We start from the raw sequence: 21,733 nt of genomic DNA on the forward strand, positions 1-21,733 counted from the left end.
CCCCCAAGAGAATTTTTGAGCCCTTAATGGATTGATTCGTCCCATTAAGGGTTCAATTTAAGGAATCAACCTGATCCCCTTTTAAGTTGGTTATCGATATTTCTTTTGTTTTTGTCATTGATCCCTTATGAGATCAGGGGTAAAATTGACCTCTTGAAGGGATGAAAATGATCCCTTGAGGGGTTCAAATTTTTGGGTCTGCAGACGACAAACTCTAAAGGGGATCTCCTAAGGAATCAATTTGACTTCTGAAGGGTCACCTGAACCTTTAAGGAATCAATCTGACCCGTTTTTCGCCCATAGGGCGTATAGTCTTGACATTTCATTGAATATTTTGACACCTTTGTACCATACTGATCCTTGTTCGATATGTCTTATTTTATGGATTAAATTAATTTCAGAATCTATTCATTGAAGGCAAGCCTCATTACTACATATTTACATTGAAAACGTCGAGCTATCACGAATTTTCCTGTAATCAACATATTTCGAATGCTTAAAGACAGTAAACCACACACATGATGCATTTCCCATTTTTTCGATGTACCTGAAAATTTTCAAAAGTAAAAAACTTACCTAATTCCTAAAAGTTTAAAGTTGCGAAACGTCAAATTTTCCCAAATGAAGTACTCTTTCATCTATTTCTCTCTTTTTCTCTCACTCTCAATCGCCTCTTCCAATTTATTATCCTATTCAGTGAGCGTCGCTCGTGTGTTTTCAAATCTACAATAAAAAAAAGAAAGAAAAAAGGCTTATTGATGTATAAATTACGCTTGAACAACTTTTTTGAGTATGTTGGATGATGATGAGGAGAGTATCTCCGATACTTTTCGATATATTCATAAAAAGAGCATTATTTGACCCATAAAAGATAAAAGCCTCTCATTTTCTTAACGATATTCTGATATTGTGACGAGGGAAGACAAAAACAAGTAACGATGACAAAATAGTAAATAAACTTTTTTACGTTTTTTCGACAATTGGGGCCTTCCCGGAATTTATTTCGTTTCAATAAATAAACAACGAGTCTGTACGAGGGCATCTCAATCACACTTTTGTCATAAACATTCCGATTAAAATCAATACCACGAGTGAGTGAACACTCGATGACATTGCTCTCGACTTTTCACCCCTTTTTGTATCGCTTCGTATACAATATAAAATGAAAAGTTTAGCTCAAGTCCTTCAGATGTATTGTTAAAACAATATTAGCCAAGGATTTTACTGTCAATACCTATTTCTTAGTCCAATAACCCACAATCGGCACATACGACGCTCGAGACAATAAATGTGGAGACATGAAATCGTATTAACACTGTGTGCAGCAACATGACACGAGCCAAGAAAATAAATCACAATTATAAGAGGATTTCATGCAAAAATATCATGTGTGTATGAAATATATTTCGATGGAAAAACAAAAAGTTTTGTTTGCTGGTTTATGAGTTAGAGAACGAGAGGAAAGCCGGAACCAACTCATGTCAAATTGAAATTGTGCCACAAGGACGACATGGAAAAAGGGAAATGGTGCTTAATTAGAGAGGAGAGTAGCAGTTTAAAATGCCCAATGGTCCTTTAATGGCTTTTATGTGTTATTTTGTGTAAAATTTGTCCGTTTACTTTGTCTTTATTGAAAAGGATACTCTTTTAAAGAGTTTTAAAATTTCATAACTTTTGGTCATTCCTTTTCGAAAAATGATTTTGAATGAAATTTTTGAAATGTTGATTCAAAAGATCATTTATGTTGATATTTTTTTCAATTTTCGATTAAATGATAAAAATAAAGTTTAATATCATTTAATCGAAAATTGAGAAAATATCAACAAAAATTATCTTTAAAATCAAAATTTTTGACAAAAAGTTTCATTGAAAGTCCCAAAAGTTAAAGGAGTCGATTATGAAGTCGATGTTCATAATTTTGAAGTACATGACCGTAACAAATACGAAATTTGCCTTTATTTATTTGGCTTTTGTATCTATTTTGCATCATCCAAAAAGTCCTTATTGTTACAACTCTTCTTTTGCATATAAATAAATACAATATTGCGAGGAAGATCAGTATCTTTAAGCACACATGTCTCGTTGTTCATTCAAAAAGACAGAGGACAGGAAAATTAAGTCATGTATTTATCGTTGTAATTCAAAGTCCAAACAGATGTTACTCAACTTGTTAGCACCTCTTCTCATGTCTCTCTCTCTCTGAAATAAATAAACAAATACTACATACCATCTGCTGTATTTTGACCCGAATCTTCGCATCTCCTAACACGATGACTCGTTATAATTTATTCAAAATGCTTTTCTCCGAGTCACTAATTGGGTCTCATTGTTCTCAGATGATCTTTTTTAATGTCAAATCCCTCGTGAATTGACTTGACTTGACTTGGATTGATTTTTTTCCGTTTTTTGTGAGATTTGTTGTTTAACACAAGACGATAATACTCAACAAATATTTAATTAATTCAGCATTTTCAATTAAATCTCTATAATTTATTCAGAAAGCTGTGAGTTGATCGCATCGCGTCATTATTCAAATACGGATTAAAGCAGCCTCGTATTATTATTTATGTTTTCCTCCTTTTTTCTTCGCTATTCAATTTTTATAATATTTTCATGTAGTACTTCTCATCTCGCCCGATGTAATATTCATCGAGCCTAAATCTCATCAATTCTTCGTTTTTCGATCGAACGCTGTTTAAGCGAAGCAGAAAATGTTTCCTCGTAAGCCCAATGGCTATTCTCAGAACGAACAAAGTTGTTCGAGTAAATTGAGGAAAAAATAGAAACTTAGAGAGAGACGCCTTTCTAATAATATTTATGTTCTGTTCCGTTGTTGTTTTTTTTATCAGCATCATCGTCAAACTCGTAGTCATCAATAGTAAGCCGATTGTTGTACTATATACGATGATGATACGGATGATGTTGGAATTCGAAGGAGGATGTATGTGAACGTGTAAAGACCAACAAACAATGGAAGCACACAAATTTAATGTCCTATTGTGTAATGACATTTTTTTTGTAGCTATTGTTGTTTTCCTTGTCATTTTATGAATGATGAAAAATTTCACAGAGCAATCACGTCACGATCGATGAGTAACTGACATGAGATATACAAGCTTAAAGTTGTTGCATTTACTGATTAAATCGCAAAAGTTTTCTTGTTTCACCGTTTTTTTTATATCTTCTTTGCCGTCATCATTCATTGTTTAGCACACTAATAAAACATTGAGAGCCCATAAAAAATTAAGTAAATGTGTGTTTTTATGTTATTAATATTATGATTTTTTTTCGCTCATATATCTCTTAAGGTTCTATTTAGCACTTTTTCTTTGTTCAAGTAGGTAGTTTAACATCCATTTTGCTTATTATCTTGTACACTACTGTAGAGAAAATTACTTAGCTTCTCAACGTTTAATGTCTAATCATATTAATAGCTCTCCGTGTTTGTGTTTCAATTTAAGTAAATGAGGATTAAATGTCATTGTTCCTTTTGAGAATTCGTTTTGTCTCAGAAATTGTTTGTCTTCTTCAAAATAGTAATCAACTTTAAGCTTTTTTAAAAAAGCTTTTATATGTTAAAGTAAACTCTTTGCTTCACATCAAGTAACTTTGTGTCATTTTAGAATAATCGTGCCCAATAAAATATAATTTTTATTTTATAACGCTTAACCCAATGATTGGATAATTTCTATCAAGACTGCTGCGACTAACCATAATTCTTCATCTCGAGCTGTTATCAATATCTATTTTGACAAGTGACTTAATTTTGCATCAAACTTCCAAACTAAAGTTTCTCATCCATCATAGTTCCAAATTTTAGCTTGTTAAACCTTTCAAAATATTTGTCCAAAAATATTTCCTCGCCAATGAATATGTTAGTTTCAATTACTTCAGTTGATATAATTCCAATTATTGAATTGTTCAATTCTGTCCTTTATCCTGAGTTTTGTATGTTTAGAATTTACCTTTGTACTTTGTTAATAGAAATAACTCTATATTCCTTGATGAAATTGTTAAGCATAATTTCAATGGAATTCCTGTAAAGTAAATTATAATTTAATAGCATCAAAATTATAAAACAAAAGATATTGAAAACCTAAAAGCTTTATTCAAACTTACCACGAATTCTGCTCTAAACCATCACTTTACTTTAATAAACCTCTTGAGTCTTCATGAGATCACGTTTCTTATCACATTTATGTTGACCTATTTTTTCTTTCTCAAGTCAATCCGCCAGTCATTAAATTTTATGCGGATTCTAATGCAATAAAACTGTTTTGATGTTCTTTTTATCTCATCTTTATTCGGTTCTGAAACCTTTCTCTCTTTAAAGCTTTAAGTGACATTTTGTTCATCGCAAACGGAAGCTGTCACATTGCGCGAAAGATGAATCGATTCTAATGAACAAATCCCTTTTTTTCCTCAATTTTTTTTTGCTCCTTTCGAGGAAATTGTTTGAATGTTCAATCAAAAAGCATGACAGAGATGTTATATTGGAAGATTAATCGTCGTTCGCTCCCAGAATCGATTGGCGCGAGTTTTATGAAAAAAGTTTAATTCCACAGTATTTGAACAGCCACATATAGTAAAGGAATCCAGCATCAGTGCTTAAATAAATTCCACAAGATTGATAGCTTTTTATCGTTTTCTCTGGATTATCCGATCGTCTCGACTTTTCTTTGTTTTGTTTCTTCTTCGTGTTCGATCGAAAATCGATTCGACACTTAATTAAGTTGTGTGGTTTTTAATTATTTGAAATTTTATCCTTCCTTACAGTTTTTTTTTCTGCAAGTCCCTTTAATAAATTATCATTTTTATTCAACGTGAAAAAAAGCACCAACCATAAAACGGGCAATATTGAAATATCATTAATCTTCCTCGTGTTTTTTTTTCTCTCTCTCGCTCGCAGTATATCGTCATTTCCGTTAATCATGATTGCCGACTTCAAGAAAAACTGGAAAAATTAGCAATTCTTATCATGAAACATTCATTTCATATATTTTATGATATTTCCTGAGACATTTATCATTATGTGCGGCGCGCGCGCTGGCAGGCAGCTCCATTCGTTGCACAACTGTCCTAAATTTATGTACAAACCGGATGGATGAAGAGCTTATCATAATTTTTCCTTTTTCATCTCTCTCTTGGCTTGGCTCGATTTCTGTTTCCACGAAACTTGTACAGATAATATGAATTAAGTTGAATCTGTCTGTGTTAAATGTTAATGAATTCTAATGGGAAATGTTTGGATGAATGATTTGCAGTAGCAAAAGAGGATCATTTATTATTATTAGTTCATTAATCCCTGTTAACCATTCAACGACATTCGACAAATATAATCAACGTGGTGTCGCCCAATAAAACCACAAGTTATTAATTTTCTGATTTGATTTTCGTCACTTGTTCATTCACTATTTTCGATACACACTTACCTTTTTTATTTTCTCTCCCGAGATACTTATCTTTTTGGTAAATATCCTTCCTGTTTACGCCATGTTTATTCCCCTGTTGCGTATTGCGTCTCCATAAAAGTTGGCATCACATAAATGCAAATTTCACGTTTCCACAATGAAATATTTATTCTTTTTAAGAGTTGTCGGCCTCATTTTGCTTCTGTTTAAATTTTATTACGACACACGTTCCTTATCACATCAACCATAAAGCGGTGCGGAAATAACTGTTAACAACAAAAAAAACTGAAAAAAGCAAGAAATAAAAAAAAAGATATTGAATTAAATTGGATTTAATATCCTCGGAAATGTGATGTTGTGAGATACGAACGGAAATGACTACACACCTCGAGTCGATTCCCTTTATTTCTGTCAAAAAAAGAAATCAATAAAACAACGTGAAATAAAATTACTCACATTTTATGGACCTGAGATGAAATTAAATTTTTGATCGATTTATTTTTTTCTCGAATTTTTCCGTAATTTATTGCTTTTCCTCTCTCGCCTTGTTCCTCTAAAATTACGTAATTAAGTGTCTAATTAATCAAGCGGGACAAAAAATAGTTTTCCATGATTGATGCGCCGTTACATAATTTATTATTATAGCATGTATTTTATCTGCGAGCGATGAATGCTGATGATATGCATAATTTATGTGCATGTAAAAAATAATCAACATCCCTGAGTTCAATTAATAATTTATGGCAAAAATGAAATATGACATGACGTGTAATTAATTTTACATTTTTTTGTGATTTTTGGTAATAATCTCAGCAAATGAACTAACTTTTGTTGCTGCAGTCAATTTTTAGGTTAAGTTGAAAATGCTTCGAAATGTCAAAAAATTAATAATTTTTTCAACAAATTTTTTTTTAAAAATAAAATTAAAATTTCGGAAAATTTGAGATTTTTTTGTAGCTTAAGGACCATCCAAAATTTTCAAGCTTAAAAATTATCAATTCTTTTAAAATGAAAATTACGTATTTTTTATTTTTCAATTTTTAAGCTTGAGAACCATCCAAAAGACTTCCAAAGGCACTTTCCATAGCTTTTGATCAATTTTAAGCTTAAAAATTATTAAATGGACTCTCAAAATAAAAATTACGTATATTTTACGTATTTTTTATTTTTCAATTTTTAAGCTTGAGAACCATCCAAAAGACATCCAAAGGCATTTTTCATAACTTTTGTTCAATTTCAAGCTTCAAAACCATCAAATGGGCTTTCAACATAAAAATTACGTATTTTTTATTTTTAAATTTTTAAGCTTGAGAACCATCCAAAAGACATCCAAGGGCATTTTCCATAACTTTAGATCAATTTTAAGCTTAAAAATTATCAAATGGGCTTTCAAAAAGCACAAAATATCAATTAATATTGTCTTAATAGTGGCTTGGTTACGTCTGAAAATGTGAAGATTTTTACTTCTGTTAACTTTTTAAGCACTTTGGTTACAAAGTTTCAATCAAAAATATTTTTCAACTTAAAATATTGTTTTAATTACGAGCAACAAATTTGTTTTTGCATAGAAAGAATACAAAATCTAATAAAATTGTACTGCCGTTAATGCCATCCAGGAAGAGCAACTTTTGTCGTTATTTTTCTGTAACTGACTAATTGCATCACAAGTTGATTCGCAGCAACAACAACAACAACAATAGCAGCAGCCACAACGACTTCCTATTGTTTTTAAAGAAAAGGCAAAACTTTTAGTCTTTCACAAACTTTTTTTTTATATAAACCTTAGAGTTCTGAAAACATAAAAACTCCTCATTATATAATGATAATAAAATAAAACAACTACCTTCCTCTTGTACTTTTTAAAAAACGAAGAAAATTATAATAATGAAAATATAACTTTTTCAGGAAAAATGAACATTGTTGCATTTGTGTGTCTCTTCGTCAAAAGGTGCATCCATCCACAAAAAAATATAAACTTTTTATTATAATCATAATATCATCATTATGATTGCACCACAAAATTTATTGTGACTTTGTAACATTTTCTACACTTTTTAAGCTGCTCCTGAATTAATTAAAGCAACTGACGTGTAGCGAAAATTTTACAAAATTTTTCCCGCCCAATGAGATTATGCGAGCTTGTGTTTGTAATAAATTTACAAACAACAATGTTTCATTATGTTATTTTATAATCACATTCAATAACATGTTAGAACGGCATCGCGTTTCATCAATACGCATACATCGGTGTTAATCCCATTGAATTTAACAAGTTTTCCCGTTTTTTTTTTGTATTTTCACACACCATCAAATCCATTGAAAAAAGGCTTTTGTTTTTGATGTTACTTAATCAGCAGATTCGCTTGTTGAAATATAATGCGGAGGGATCGCATGCCCAATTAATGCTACAAAAACTTTCGCTCTGTGTGTGTGACAAGCAGCAGCGTTTTTAATCGTCGGTTATTTTTAATTTTATTGTTGCCAATAATAATTGAATCAATCCATTATCCGTTTATGGCGCACAACGGTTTTTAATTACGTTTGTGTAAAGTGCTTCACAGGCGGAAAATATTTGTTTGATGATCGTTTTGCGTAATTTCCAACACGTTCTTGCCGTCACGGCTTTAATAAAGTGTTCACGTTCAGCAAAATACACTTCAGTTAAGTCACATCGACAAACAAAAGAGAAATTTGTTCAAGTTTGAGTTTGATGATTTCCATGAAAATTGAGGTATCTCTCACTTTTTTTTTCTTTGAAGAAAAAAAAAATCAAAAAAATCTTTGAAAAGAATTTCACAAGAAATATTGTGACGGAAGGAAAATTTGCATATGTCGTTGATGAAGTTGTGAAAATCTCATGTCTCGAAAATATTTAATTTTATGAGTTTCGATGATTTTTTGTTCAAGTTGCGAAATACAAATTTTTCAAACCAAGCAGGAAATTAGGCAATTTCTGATTTTTCTTGCGATAACATCATCGTGCAGGTGAGAAAAAAAGTTTCACTCACGTACATGAAAGAGAGAGAATTTTTGTCGTTCCATGGGGATGCGTCGACAATATTGAGTGTGTTCATGATTCATGACGAGAAAGACGGAAACGAAGAAAATTTATCGTTCATTTGTGCCAAGTCCAAGTCAAATAAGTCCCAATGGTTCGTATTCGTGAGCCATGTTGAGTTAATAATTTTTTTCTTGTGCTTTTCTCAAACAACAAAAAAAACTTTGCTAATAACCTCACTTCAGGTTTAAGTGCTGATGATTACTCGTCAAGGAAAAATCATCAAATTAGGAAAATTTGATGAACTCCAAAGACACAGCAATATCGTTAATGTCATCATCTGTTTATTGTTATGCTAATCCGTCTTGAATGTTCTGTTTTCTATTGCACAACACAAGAAGGGTGTTACTTATTTCATCTTTCTCTCGTTTCTTTGCAAAACTCGCAGCGAAACAAACATTTATGCAAAATTAAAACGTTCCAAATGAAAAATTGCAAATTTTCTATGCGAATTCCTGCAAAGTCAAACATTCGACACATTTATGTATTCTGCTGAAAAATGTTTGATTTAAATTACGAACGTAGCTTGATATGCTATTCTGTTAACTGATGCCTCTGATGATGATATGATACATTTTTCATTTCATTTTTGGAATGTATATTTAACAATTACCGTCAAAAATTCGTCATCACTTATGAGAGTTTTTTGCATACTTTTCTCTTTTTTAACTCAGGCACGAAATAGCGAGCAAGTTAGTCATGAGGAAATTTATTTTTAAGTTTATTTTATCATTATTGCCGTTCATTCGAGGGGATCGTTAACTCATGTCATCATCATCATTAGAAAAATAGACTGTTTTCGATATGATACGATTTGATGTTTGTGCTTCGGTTTCTTTTGAAAAAGAAACTTTTTAGCACATGTGTGATATTTAGTTGGAGATAACATCATCGTCCTTCGTTTTGAGGAAGTGTTTTGGGTGAAAAATTGAAATTTTTTGACATTATTTGATACTATGGAAGCTTCAAATTGGCTAAAAGAGGAAAAATTTTGAGGTTATGAAAATTTAGAAAAAAAAGTTCTTACCTTCGATCCTTCGTTTGAAAATTTTTGTCAAATTTTTTTTCGATATGAATTCAAAAAATTGGTTTGCTGCTCATTTCCTAAAGACACTTAAAAATTTAGTTAAACAAAAACTTACTTTTTATGATTTTCCCTGTCCTTCATGAAAACTTTTCTCCTCCTCTTTCAACTTTCCATCATAACTCACGTTCATAACCTAAAAAAAAAGAAAAAAGTCCCGTAAACGAAGTTTCAAAAATTTTAAACTTCACAGATGACGACTTCGGAATGAATCCAAACAGTAACAGTAACACTTACCATCATCATCATCATCTGCATCAGTCAGATGCTGCCGACAATTTATGTCACTTGGAGCCGCGCTTATTGCTCGGATCCGACTTCCATCTGGCGCCATCGCCCACGCTGATGCGCCGTGATGCCGCAGCGAATCAACAACAAAACCAATATCTCTATTTGGGCAGTACGGGAGGTCGTAACTTGAAGCCTCCGATGCGAAACTCTATGAGTCGTCAAAGTCTCATGGGTAAGCTCTCATGATGGATAAATGTTTCCCACAGCTTTCTGTTTCCCCGCACCCCAAATTTTGTATTTTGTATTAGTTAGATAAATGTCCTGAAACTTAGTCTTCCACGAAATTCAGCTTTAAGCGATCTCGAGCTCATGTTTGCTATCATGTACATGGTTTTGCATTGAACTTTGTTTGTGTATGTTTAGAGCTTATCCTTCCATATCCTCCCTCATGCAAGTAAACAAATTTGTGTACGCTTTGTGTTCTTCTTCTTCTTCTCATCTATCCCGTAAATTAATTCAAATATTGTTATTATTAATAAATTTTCTGTGTATTTACGTTCCAATTACAAATATTTGTTGTTCAAGAGTGAATTTTGGGGAAGATCTCAAACCCTTTGAAACATAACCTCAAATTTCGTCGTCGTACCGAGTGTTGATTAATTAGACATCTTGATTGACGGCAGAAAAGCGTGTCTCCTGTGGGAGTTATTAGTTACCGAATAAATTTTGTGATACACGTCATTATGTTATCTATCAAGCTAAACAAAACAACAACTAATTATACTCACTTTTTTTCTCGTTTTTTTGCAGATTTAGTTAACTCCCCGACGTCGTCGCGTCCTAATTTGGGTCCAAGTTTCTCGCAACAGGGGTTTTTCTCCTCATCGCGTGACAGTTTGAGTCTCGCGGGCACAGCATGCGGCACGGCGTTGTCTTCGGCGTCGCAACGTCAAACACTGAATCCGCATGTGAGTGCCGCCAAGTCAGAAATGGATTTGACAACGCGGAAAAATAGGAAAAAGGAACGCGGAAGACTAAAAGCTGCGAGCGGCGAACAACCCTTGCTTGGTTCATGGAGTAGATCCGGTACGCGGGAATCGAATGCAAACACTATCGACACTGCCACGTCAACGCATCATCTGGCGCCAACAACGAGCGGCAACACAAATAATAATAATAGTAATAACGGGAATAGTAGTACGAATAACGATTGTAATGGAAATGAAAGGTAAGATTTTATCACAAATTCCCAATTGGGATTTATTGGTAATAACTGTAATTAGCAGTTATTAATGACAATTTTTACTTAATTTGATGAGTAATTAAGAATAAAACTTCAAATTAGACTAAATGTTGAACAAAAATTTCGTTTATGTCAATTTAAAAAAGTTAACGTTTAAAAATTTAAAAATTGCTTTTTTGCTAATTCAAACTTTTTTAACAAATTAAAAAAAATTATTAAAAAATTAAATTAAAAATTAATTGAAAATTTATTAAAAAATTAAGTGAAAATTTATTAAAAAAATTAAATTAAAAATTTGTTTAAAAAATTAAGTGAAAATTTATTTTAAAAAAAAATTAAATTAAAAATTTATTAAAAAAATAATTCAAAATTTATTGAAATATTAAATTAAAAATTTATTAAAAAAATAAATTTAAAATTTATTCAAAAATTAAATAAAAAAATATATAAAAAAAAAATATTTAAAATTTTTTAAAAAATTAATTTAAAAATTTATTAATGAAAAATTTATTTAAAAAAAAATAAATTTAAATTTTCATAAAAAATTAATTTAAAAATTTATTGAAAAATTTATTTAAAAAAAATAAATTTAAAATTTATTCAAAAATTAAATTTAAAATTTATTCAAAAATTAAATTAAAAATTTATTTAAAAAATTAAATTAAAAGTTTATTTAAAAAAGTAAATTAAAAATTTATTTAAAAAATTACATTAAAAATTAAATGAAATGTCAATTCAAAAACTTATCATTAAGAAATTTGAAAATTACCTTTTCGCTAATTCAAACATTTTTTAAATTTTTTTTCAGACTGCGTCGTTCAGGTTGTTCCTCGGCGTCACAAAACAAAAAATCAAGCGGCACAAAATGGACCTTTGTGTTCGATCCGGCGGGCCGTTTGTGTTATTACTGGTCAATGGTTGTATCGTTGGCTTTTTTGTACAACTTTTGGGTGATCATCTACCGCTTCGCATTTCAGGAGATAAACGGCGAATCGATTGTCGTGTGGTTCTGCCTGGATTACTTTAGCGACTTTTTGTATCTCGTCGACATTCTCTTTCACTTCCGTACGGGTTACCTCGAAGATGGCGTCCTGCAAACGGATAGCACGAAATTACGTCAACACTACATGAATTCAACGACATTTTACATAGATTGCCTTTGTTTGCTACCATTAGATTTTTTATATTTGTCCATAGGATATAACTCGATATTGCGATCGTTTCGTCTCGTGAAAATTTATCGGTTTTGGGCGTTCATGGATCGCACGGAGCGTCATACGAACTATCCGAACTTGTTTCGATCGACGTCGCTGATCCATTATTTGCTCGTAATTTTCCACTGGAATGGCTGTTTGTACCATATTATCTATAAGAATAACGGTTTCGGCTCGAAAAATTGGGTGTATCACGATAGCGAGTCAGCGGATGTCGTCAAGCAGTATTTGCAGAGTTACTATTGGTGCACTCTTGCTCTGACGACAATCGGGGATCTGCCAAGACCTCGTTCGAAGGCGGAATATGTCTTCGTTATCGGGCAATTGCTGTTCGGCCTTATGCTATTTGCGACAGTTCTCGGGCACGTGGCAAATATTGTAACTTCAGTGAGTGCAGCACGAAAGGAATTTCAAGGTAAGAGGAAATTTTTTTATTAATTACTTCGTAACCACATTTTTCGCTCGAACTCGATGCAAAAATTAACTTTTAATAGACGGTAAAATTGATATAATCAACCTCAAACACACACACGGAGCAAATGTCAACCGCTTTTGACACACATTCAAACAACTTTTCAACCTTTGAACGTCTTTGTATCAAAATTTGAGATTATAATTTAATTTGCAAACTCTCTCTTTGGCGTTCAGATAATAAACAAAGACGACATTTAATTAAATTGGATTATGATAAGCTTACTCTCGAAGAAATTTTTACTCAATAGACTACAACCCTATGGGAGAAAAACGGGTCATATTGAGACTTTAAAGGATCACATTGACCCCTCAGGAGTCAAATTGATCTCTTAAGAGAATTTTTAAGGGATCAATTTGATCCATTAAGGGTCCAATCTGATCCCTTAAGAGATCAACCAGATCCCCTTTCGAGTTGGTTATCTGCAGACCCAGAAAATTGAACCCTTCAGGAAATCATTATGATCACTTAAGAGGTCAAACTGACCCCCTAAAGGGATCAAATTGACCTTTTAAGGGATCAAAATGATCTCTTGAAGAGCTCAACTTTTTGGGTCTGCGGATAACCAACTCGAAGAAGGATCAGGTTGATCTCTTAAGGGATCAATTTGACTCCTGAGGGGTCAATGTAAACTCTTAAAGGTTCAATCTGAGCCATTTTTCGCCCATAGGAAAGGCGTCTCCATCGAAAAAGAAAAAATTCAAAACATTTTTCTTCATTGACTAAATTTCTCATACGAAACGTGGGTGACGTTATGATTTTTGCTCCGAAAGAAAATATGATTTATGTTTATAATATGCAGTAAAATTATGAAATATTATCATACGTTTCTTTTTTCGAGTTTGTGTGTGTGTGTGACTTTAATGACAGCAGCATGCGACGACGCTCCCGAAGAAGAAAAAGGATTCCGAAAACAAAAACTGACTTTAATGCCTGCTGTCTGAACTTAACAGTCTCCGTCGCTCCTTATTACCTTTATCGCGTCGTATAAAACCGAAACAACGGAAAATCGAAAGATTTATTAGACTCATTTTCGGCTTGCTATTGTGCTTTTGGCTGGCATGTGGCGACGACGACGACGGAGAAAATGCATGCCAGAAGTTTGTTTTTCTTTCGTTTTTTGGGAGAAAAGTCAAAAGTTTGTATTATGAAAAAGTTGGGAAATATGTGCGGGCATTAGAAAGGAGGAGAGATTAGTTTTTTTTTTCTCAAGTAACGATGAATAATAAAGAAGCGGAAAAAAATTTCGGGAATTCTGGCGTGAAATGTATGTTTGTTGGGCAAACAATATTTTGTGCTTCCATGAATTTTGTGAGTTATGATGTTGAATTTTTCGGGGTGCATTTGAGTTTTGTCCATGTCAAACCATGTCAAAGGAAATTTTTTTTTTCAGTTTAAATTTTTTTTGTAGTTTTGAGTTGCAAAATGATTAAAAATGATAAATTAGAGCCCTCTGACAAATTTCAATCCATTTGGAGCAAGATTTGACAAAAATAGCTTTGACACAGTTTTTGACACAGTTTTTTTTTTCTTGATTTAGTTTTTAAAACAAAACTATGTCAAAGAAAAAAATTTTTTTCAGTTTCAATTTTTTGGCAGTTTTGAGTTGCAAAATGATTAAAAATGATAAATTAGAGCCCTCTGACAAATTTCAATCCATTTGGAGCAAGATTTGACAAAAATAGCTTTGACACAGTTTTTGACACAGTTTTTTTGCTCTTGATTTAGTTTTCAAAACAAAACTATGTCAAAGAAAATTTTTTTTTTCAGTTTCAATTTTTTGTAGTTTTGAGTTGCAAAATGATTAAAAATGATAAATTAGAGCCCTCTGACAAATTTCAATCCATTTAGAGCAAGATTTGACAAAAATTGCTTTGACACAGTTTTTGACACAGTTTTTTTGCTCTTGATTTAGTTTTCAAAACAAAACTATGTCAAAGAAAAAATTTTTTTTCAGTTTCAATTTTTTGGCATTTTTGAGTTATAAAATGATTAAAAATGATAAATTAGAGCCCTCTGACAAATTTTTATCCATTTAGAGCAAGATTTGACAAAAATTGCTTTGACACAGTTTTTGACACAGTTTTTTTGCTCTTGATTTAGTTTTCAAAACAAAACTATGTCAAAGAAAATTTTTTTTTTCAGTTTCAATTTTTTGGCATTTTTGAGTTATAAAATGATTAAAAATGATAAATTAGAGCCCTCTGACAAATTTTTATCCATTTAGAGCAAGATTTGACAAAAATTGCTTTGACACAGTTTTTGACACAGTTTTTTTGCTCTTGATTTAGTTTTCAAATCAAAACTATGTCAAAGAAAATTTTTTTTTTCAGTTTCAATTTTTTGGCATTTTTGAGTTATAAAATGATTAAAAATGATAAATTAGAGCCCTCTGACAAATTTCAATCCATTTGGAGCAAGATTTGACAAAAATAGCTTTGACACAGTTTTTGACACAGTTTTTTTGCTCTTGATTTAGTTTTTAAAACAAAACTATGTCAAAGGAAAAAAATTTTTTCAGTTTCAATTTTTTGGCAGTTTTGAGTTATAAAATGATTAAAAATGATAAATTAGAGCCCTCTGACAAATTTCAATCCATTTGGAGCAAGATTTGACAAAAATAGCGTTGACACAGTTTTTGACACAGTTTTTTTGCTCTTGATTTAGTTTTTAAAACAAAACTATGTCAAAGAAAAAAATTTTTTTCAGTTTCAATTTTTTTGCAGTTTTGAGTTATAAAATGATTAAAAATGATAAATTAGAGCCCTCTGACAAATTTCAATCCATTTGGAGTAAGATTTGACAAAAATTGCTTTGACACAGTTTTTGACACAGTTTTTTTGCTCTTGATTTAGTTTTCAAAACAAAACTATGTCAAAGGAAAAAAATTTTTTTCAGTTTCAATTTTTTGGCAGTTTTGAGTTATAAAATGATTAAAAATGATAAATTAGAGCCCTCTGACAAATTTTTATCCATTTGGAGCAAGATTTGACAAAAATTGCTTTGACACAGTTTTTGACACAGTTTTTTTGCTCTTGATTTAGTTTTCAAAACAAAACTATGTCAAAGGAAAAAAATTTTTTTTCAGTTTCAATTTTTTGGCAGTTTTGAGTTATAAAATGATTAAAAATGATAAATTAGAGCCCTCTGATAAATTTTTATCCATTTGGAGCAAGATTTGACAAAAATTGCTTTGACACAGTTGATTTGACACAGTTTGACACAGTTTTTTTGCTCTTGATTTAGTTTTCAAAACAAAACTATGTCAAAGAAAAAATTTTTTTTCAGTTTCAATTTTTTGGCAGTTTTGAGTTATAAAATGATTAAAAATGATAAATTAGAGCCCTCTGATAAATTTTTATCCATTTGGAGCAAGATTTGACAAAATTGTTTTTGCTTTTTGACACAGTTTTTTTGCTCTTGATTTAGTTTTTAAAACAAAACTATGTCAAAGGAAAAAAATTTTTTCAGTTTCAATTTTTTGGCAGTTTTGAGTTATAAAATGATTAAAAATGATAAATTAGAGCCCTCTGATAAATTTTTATCCATTTGGAGCAAGATTTGACAAAAATAGCTTTGACACAGTTTTTGACACAGTTTTTTTGCTCTTGATTTAGTTTTCAAAACAAAACTATGTCAAAGAAAAAATTTTTTTTCAGATTCAATTTTTTGGCAGTTTTGAGTTATAAAATGATTAAAAATGATAAATTAGAGCCCTCTGATAAATTTTTATCCATTTGGAGCAAGATTTGACAAAAATAGCTTTGACACAGTTTTTTTGCTCTTGATTTAGTTTTCAAAACAAAACTATGTCAAAGGAAAACAATTTTTTCAGTTTCAATTTTTTGGCAGTTTTGAGTTAAAAAATGATTCTGATAAATTTTTATCCATTTGGAGCAAGATTTGACAAAAATAGCTTTGACACAGTTATCCATTTGGAGCAAGATTTGACAAAAATAGCTTTGACACAGTTTTTTTGCTCTTGATTTAGTTTTCAAAACAAAACTATGTCAAAGAAAAAATTTTTTTTCAGATTCAATTTTTTGGCAGTTTTGAGTTATAAAATGATTAAAAATGATAAATTAGAGCACTCTGACAAATTTTTATCCATTTGGAGCAAAATTTGACAAAAATTGCTTTGACACAGTTTTTGACACAGTTTTTTTGCTCTTGATTTTTCAAAACAAAACTATGTCGAAGAAAAAATTTTTTTTCAGATTCAATTTTTTGGCAGTTTTGAGTTATAAAATGATTAAAAATGATAAATTAGAGCCCTCTGATAAATTTTTATCCATTTGGAGCAAGATTTGACAAAAATAGCTTTGACACAGTTTTTGACACAGTTTTTTTGCTCTTGATTTAGTTTTCAAAACAAAACTATGTCAAAGAAAAAATTTTTTTTCAGATTCAATTTTTTGGCAGTTTTGAGTTATAAAATGATTAAAAATGATAAATTAGAGCCCTCTGATAAATTTTTATCCATTTGGAGCAAGATTTGACAAAAATAGCTTTGACACAGTTTTTGACACAGTTTTTTTGCTCTTGATTTAGTTTTCAAAACAAAACTATGTCAAAGTAATTTTTTTTTAATTTTTTAACACATTTTTTGAATTTTAAAAAATTATAATTACAAAAATAAATAAAAATTATTTATATTTTTATAATTGTTATTTTTAAAATTAAAAATTTATGACAAAAAATAAATATTTTTTTAAGAATTTCTCTATTTTTAATTAATTTTTAAAAATTTTATATTTATTAATTTCATTAAATTTTTTTTTCATGATTTTTTCAAGATTTTTTTTTTTAATTTTTTAAATATATAATTTTTCAAATTTAATTATCGTCTTAAAAATAAAAATAATTTTTAAAATACTAAAACTTTCAATAATAATAAAAACTTACCTGCCAGTTAAGAAACTTCAACCCCATCAAAAATTCATAACAGATCAAAAATAATTATAAAATCCTTTCCTCGCATCAAATTAGAGCCAATCACGAAAACTTTTGCGTTATTTACTTGCCTTCACACACACACACAAAATTTATGCCGTAATTTTAATTCAGTTTCTGTTTGTTTATTTATTTTATCAATTATTTATAATCTTTAACTCGTTCCGCGTGTCGTCATAGGTTTTCATCGCGCACAATTGTTGCGATTTGCCTATTTTTGTGAAATCCGTCAAGCATAAAATATTCATGGGATGCGAATTTATTTGAGTTTTGCCCCAAAACACACACACAAACTCTCAGCTAGTTAATTTTCGAATTTGATATAAATTTCTATATTTATTTATTTATTGTTGTCACACAAAATCCAATAAATTTACGATTGGCAGTAAAATTATTAGAATTGACTCGGATTGTTTTATGGAAATGGGAACGCCTGGTTTTTTGTTCGAGATAAAATTTTTCAAAACAAAAGCCTGAAGCTTGTTTTATTCATTCAGTTTTTTCAGTTGTTGTTGTTTGTTGGTGCGGGAGTGCGAATGGCAAATGACGACTACCAGCAGCACGTTCCTTTTGTGTACATTTATAAATATATTTATGAATAAATAAAAAAATATGCAAACATGAACTCTCTCCGTACAACTGCGACTATGAATACTAATGCAATGTTTTGTGCAAGTACAGGCGGCTTTTGTGACGAAACGAAGGTGCCGCACATAAAATTTTGTTCATGCATTTTATTTTTTTCGTTCTTCGTCTCGTTTGCCGAGTGTGAGGCGGGAAGGGAGCTTATTATGCAGTTTTTTAATCTGCTTCTTGTCTGATGTTGATGCCAGAAGCAATTTTTGTACCGGGATTTTATTTTTTCTCTGTGTGCGTTTTGTTATTTTATTATATTAGAGTCAAAAGTTGGAATCGGAACAAAGACACGAAATTTTTAATTTTTGTCTCGACACGAAAAGTGTCACCGACAGAGTTAATGTTTTGAAATGAGTTTTGGGTGTTTTTGTTCCTCCTCGCTGTTGACGTCGCGTTGCATATGAAAAAATACAAAAACTGACTTTTACCCCCCGCCTCCCCCCTCAAATTGAGTTAAAAACATGAATAATGCGAACGCCTGGTATTTTATTTTTTTTCATAAGCGACAAAAAAAACATACGGTGATAATTTCATCAAATATTTAAAACAGTTGAACATTTCTGCGGTTTTTTAGTTGATGGTCGGGAACAAGAACAGAGAAAAAAACAACCGCAAGAACTGACATGACATGCAGGATGAATTTTAATATTGTTCCATCGTGTGTGTTTGATTTCACTTGTTTTTGCAAAAAAAAAAAGTATACGGAAAAAATACAATTTTTTACAATAAACCTCCTTCTTACAACTTTGCCGTGTGTGTGTTGTTTTTTATTCACAAGCGATGATGTGACGAGGAAAAAAAAATAAAAAACATCGAGAAACACCTCATATTGCATGCGACGCGGTGCTCGATGCCGATACATGAAAAATAAAAAAGAACAAAACGGTAGCAACTATTACGACAACGACGACGGCAGAGACGCGTTTTGCATTTATTGTCTTCGTTTGTTGTTATCATGTGGGAAAATATCGTGTGAAATTAGTGTTCTTTTGTTTTACGTTGCGTCATAAAAAAATGTGTTTCAAAAGGAAAATTCAATTTTTTTGTTCGTAATTTTGTCCGTTTTGTTGGTTGTGTGATGAAAATTCTAAAAAAAAAATTAAAAATTAAATTTAGAAAAATTTGAAAAAAAAATTAAATTAAAAAAATTTTTTTTTCAAAAAAAAAAATCAACCATTTAATAAAAAAAATTGTTTAAAAATAATTTAAATTTTTTAAATTGAAATTTAATTAAAATTTTTAGAAACAAAAAATTTAAAAATTAAAAACAGACATGTAGGTACAAATTTAATTTTATTTTTTCCTGAAAGCTTAAAAAATTTCTAAAACTTACAAAAAAAAAATAAATTTAAAAAAAAATATTTTATTTGAAAATAAATAAAAATAATTTTTAATAAAATTAAAAATAAGTAAAAATAATAATTTATTTATATGTGTAACAAAATAAAATAAAAAAAATTTTAAAAATTAAATATTCGTAAAAAATTGTAAAAAATAAAAAAAAAAATTAAATTGATTTTTAAAAATAATAATTTTAAATTTTTTTTAAATATTTTTTTAAAATATTTTTTTTATGTTTTTTTTTAAATATTTTATTCGATTTTATTAAATATTTTTATTTTAAAAAATTTTTTTTGTATTATTTTTTTGCATAAAATTAAATTTTCTTTTAAATTGATTAAAATTTAAAAAAAGAAATATTTGACAAAATGCGCTCTTACCTTAAATTGCTTATAGAAAAAAATTTTCTTGTTGTTTCAATTTTACCATGAAACGCATCACATGGGAGCCTATTTATGTAATAGGTTCACTTACGTTTTGTGATATTTCTCTCTTGCTCTCTTTACACTTTTCTTTTTTTTTCAGTAAACTGAGGTCTGGGTTAATGGGCTGTTTTGGTGCTTTGATTTTTTTTTCTTGTGAAAACCACACGTTGGAAACTTAAATTTGTTCTGTAAAAGAAAAGAAAGTCATTTTTCATCGCAAAACCAACACAGAGAGAGTTTCAAGATAAACATATTGCATAAAGTACTTTTGCAAACAAAAACCCCAACAAATAAAACCAAATAATAACCAAATATTCAAGACTCTTGTGCAAATAGATGTGAACCAAGAAAAAAAAGAGGAATGAGTTGGATGTTTTTGAAGGATACTCGGGACACGACGCAAGACAATAAGTCGAAGAATGTGAAAAAGTGAAAGGGGCTCTATTATAATTTCCTGTGTTTATGTGTGCCTTGTGCGAAATTTGTTTGCACAACATTTACCAAGACAATCCATTATTATTCACAAAGTTATTTCAAGTCGACGAGGATATTTACGACGAGGATTTTTTATTGTATCAGTAGTTGCGGGTGTTTATGTTCGGCTCAAAGGATGGTAAGAAAATTTCTTCGTCGTCTTTTGATAAAGAAAAATTGTATCGAAGTGAAAAATTTTTATTAAAATTAATTTTGAAATTTTTTAAATTTTTTAAATATTTTTAAATTTTTTATGAATTTTTCGACAATTTTAGTAAAATTATGTTTTTAAGAATTAATTTTTTTAATTTTTAATAAAAAAATTTTACTTAATTATTTATTTAATTAAATTAGTAATTATTCTTTTTAAAATAATTTTATTTAAAAAAATTAATTAATTGAATTAAATTATTTAAATAATTAATTTAAAAAAATAAATTAATTGAATTAAATTATTTAAATTTAATTTAAAAAAATAAATTAATTTTTATAAAAAAATAAATTTAATTTTAATTATTTTTTGATTTAAATTAATTTTTTTTATTTTTTGTGTAGGTAGGTATACAATTTTTTTTCAACTTATAATTTTGGTAAAAATTTAAAATTTTAAATCAATAAAAAAAAATTAATTAATTTAAATCAAAAAATAATTAATTTAATTAAATTTATTTTTTTTTTCAATAAATTATTTAATATAATTCAATTAATTAATTTTTTAAAATAAAATTTTTATTTTAAAATGAAAATTAATAAAAAACAATTTTAAATATTAGAAAAAATGAGCTAAAATATAAAAGAAAAGCTTATTTTAAATAAAATTTTAATACCAAAAAAATAATTTATACAAATCCTTAAAATTTTCTCAATAAACGAAAAAATGAACAATAAAAACTTCCAAAGCACCCTTTAATAAACTGAAAAATCCTTGAGAATAAACAACTTTCATCACAAGAACTTAGTCTCCAATTATTTAAAGTGCACAATATTGTTGTTGTGAAAAGTCTCTCTTAAAATTGTTTGCTCAAACGCTTGCATCTAAATTAGAGACAACAAACAAAAAACAACAGAAATCTCCTGTTCTCTTCTTCTTCATCTTCATCGCAATTCAAGACAAAGAGATTTTCTCATGTTCATTAAAAATTTACAAAGACTCCTAAAAGAAACTCCTCTTGCACTTCAGATAAAAGAAGA

General features: G+C 29.6%; 2 protein-coding genes across 2 annotated transcripts in view; both read left to right on the forward strand.

Moving 5' to 3' along the window:
* LOC134829145 (uncharacterized) overlaps positions 1–10,030 on the forward strand; it is a 62,508-nt gene extending 52,478 nt beyond the window's left edge. The window contains exon 3 of the mRNA XM_063842141.1: positions 9,747–10,030. Coding sequence (XP_063698211.1) covers positions 9,747–10,030 — 284 coding nt within the window. The remainder of the gene's footprint in view (positions 1–9,746) is intronic.
* A 396-nt stretch (positions 10,031–10,426) lies between these two features.
* Positions 10,427–21,733, forward strand: part of LOC134832460 (cyclic nucleotide-gated cation channel alpha-3) — a 33,321-nt gene continuing 22,014 nt past the window's right edge. Inside the window, exons 1-2 of the mRNA XM_063846481.1 lie at positions 10,427–11,012; positions 11,836–12,656. Of these exons, the coding sequence (XP_063702551.1) occupies positions 10,528–11,012; positions 11,836–12,656 (1,306 nt within the window). The 5' untranslated portion in view covers positions 10,427–10,527. The remainder of the gene's footprint in view (positions 11,013–11,835; positions 12,657–21,733) is intronic.

This window comes from Culicoides brevitarsis, chromosome 2, assembly GCF_036172545.1.
Source record: "Culicoides brevitarsis isolate CSIRO-B50_1 chromosome 2, AGI_CSIRO_Cbre_v1, whole genome shotgun sequence".
Taxonomy (NCBI): domain Eukaryota; kingdom Metazoa; phylum Arthropoda; class Insecta; order Diptera; family Ceratopogonidae; genus Culicoides; species Culicoides brevitarsis.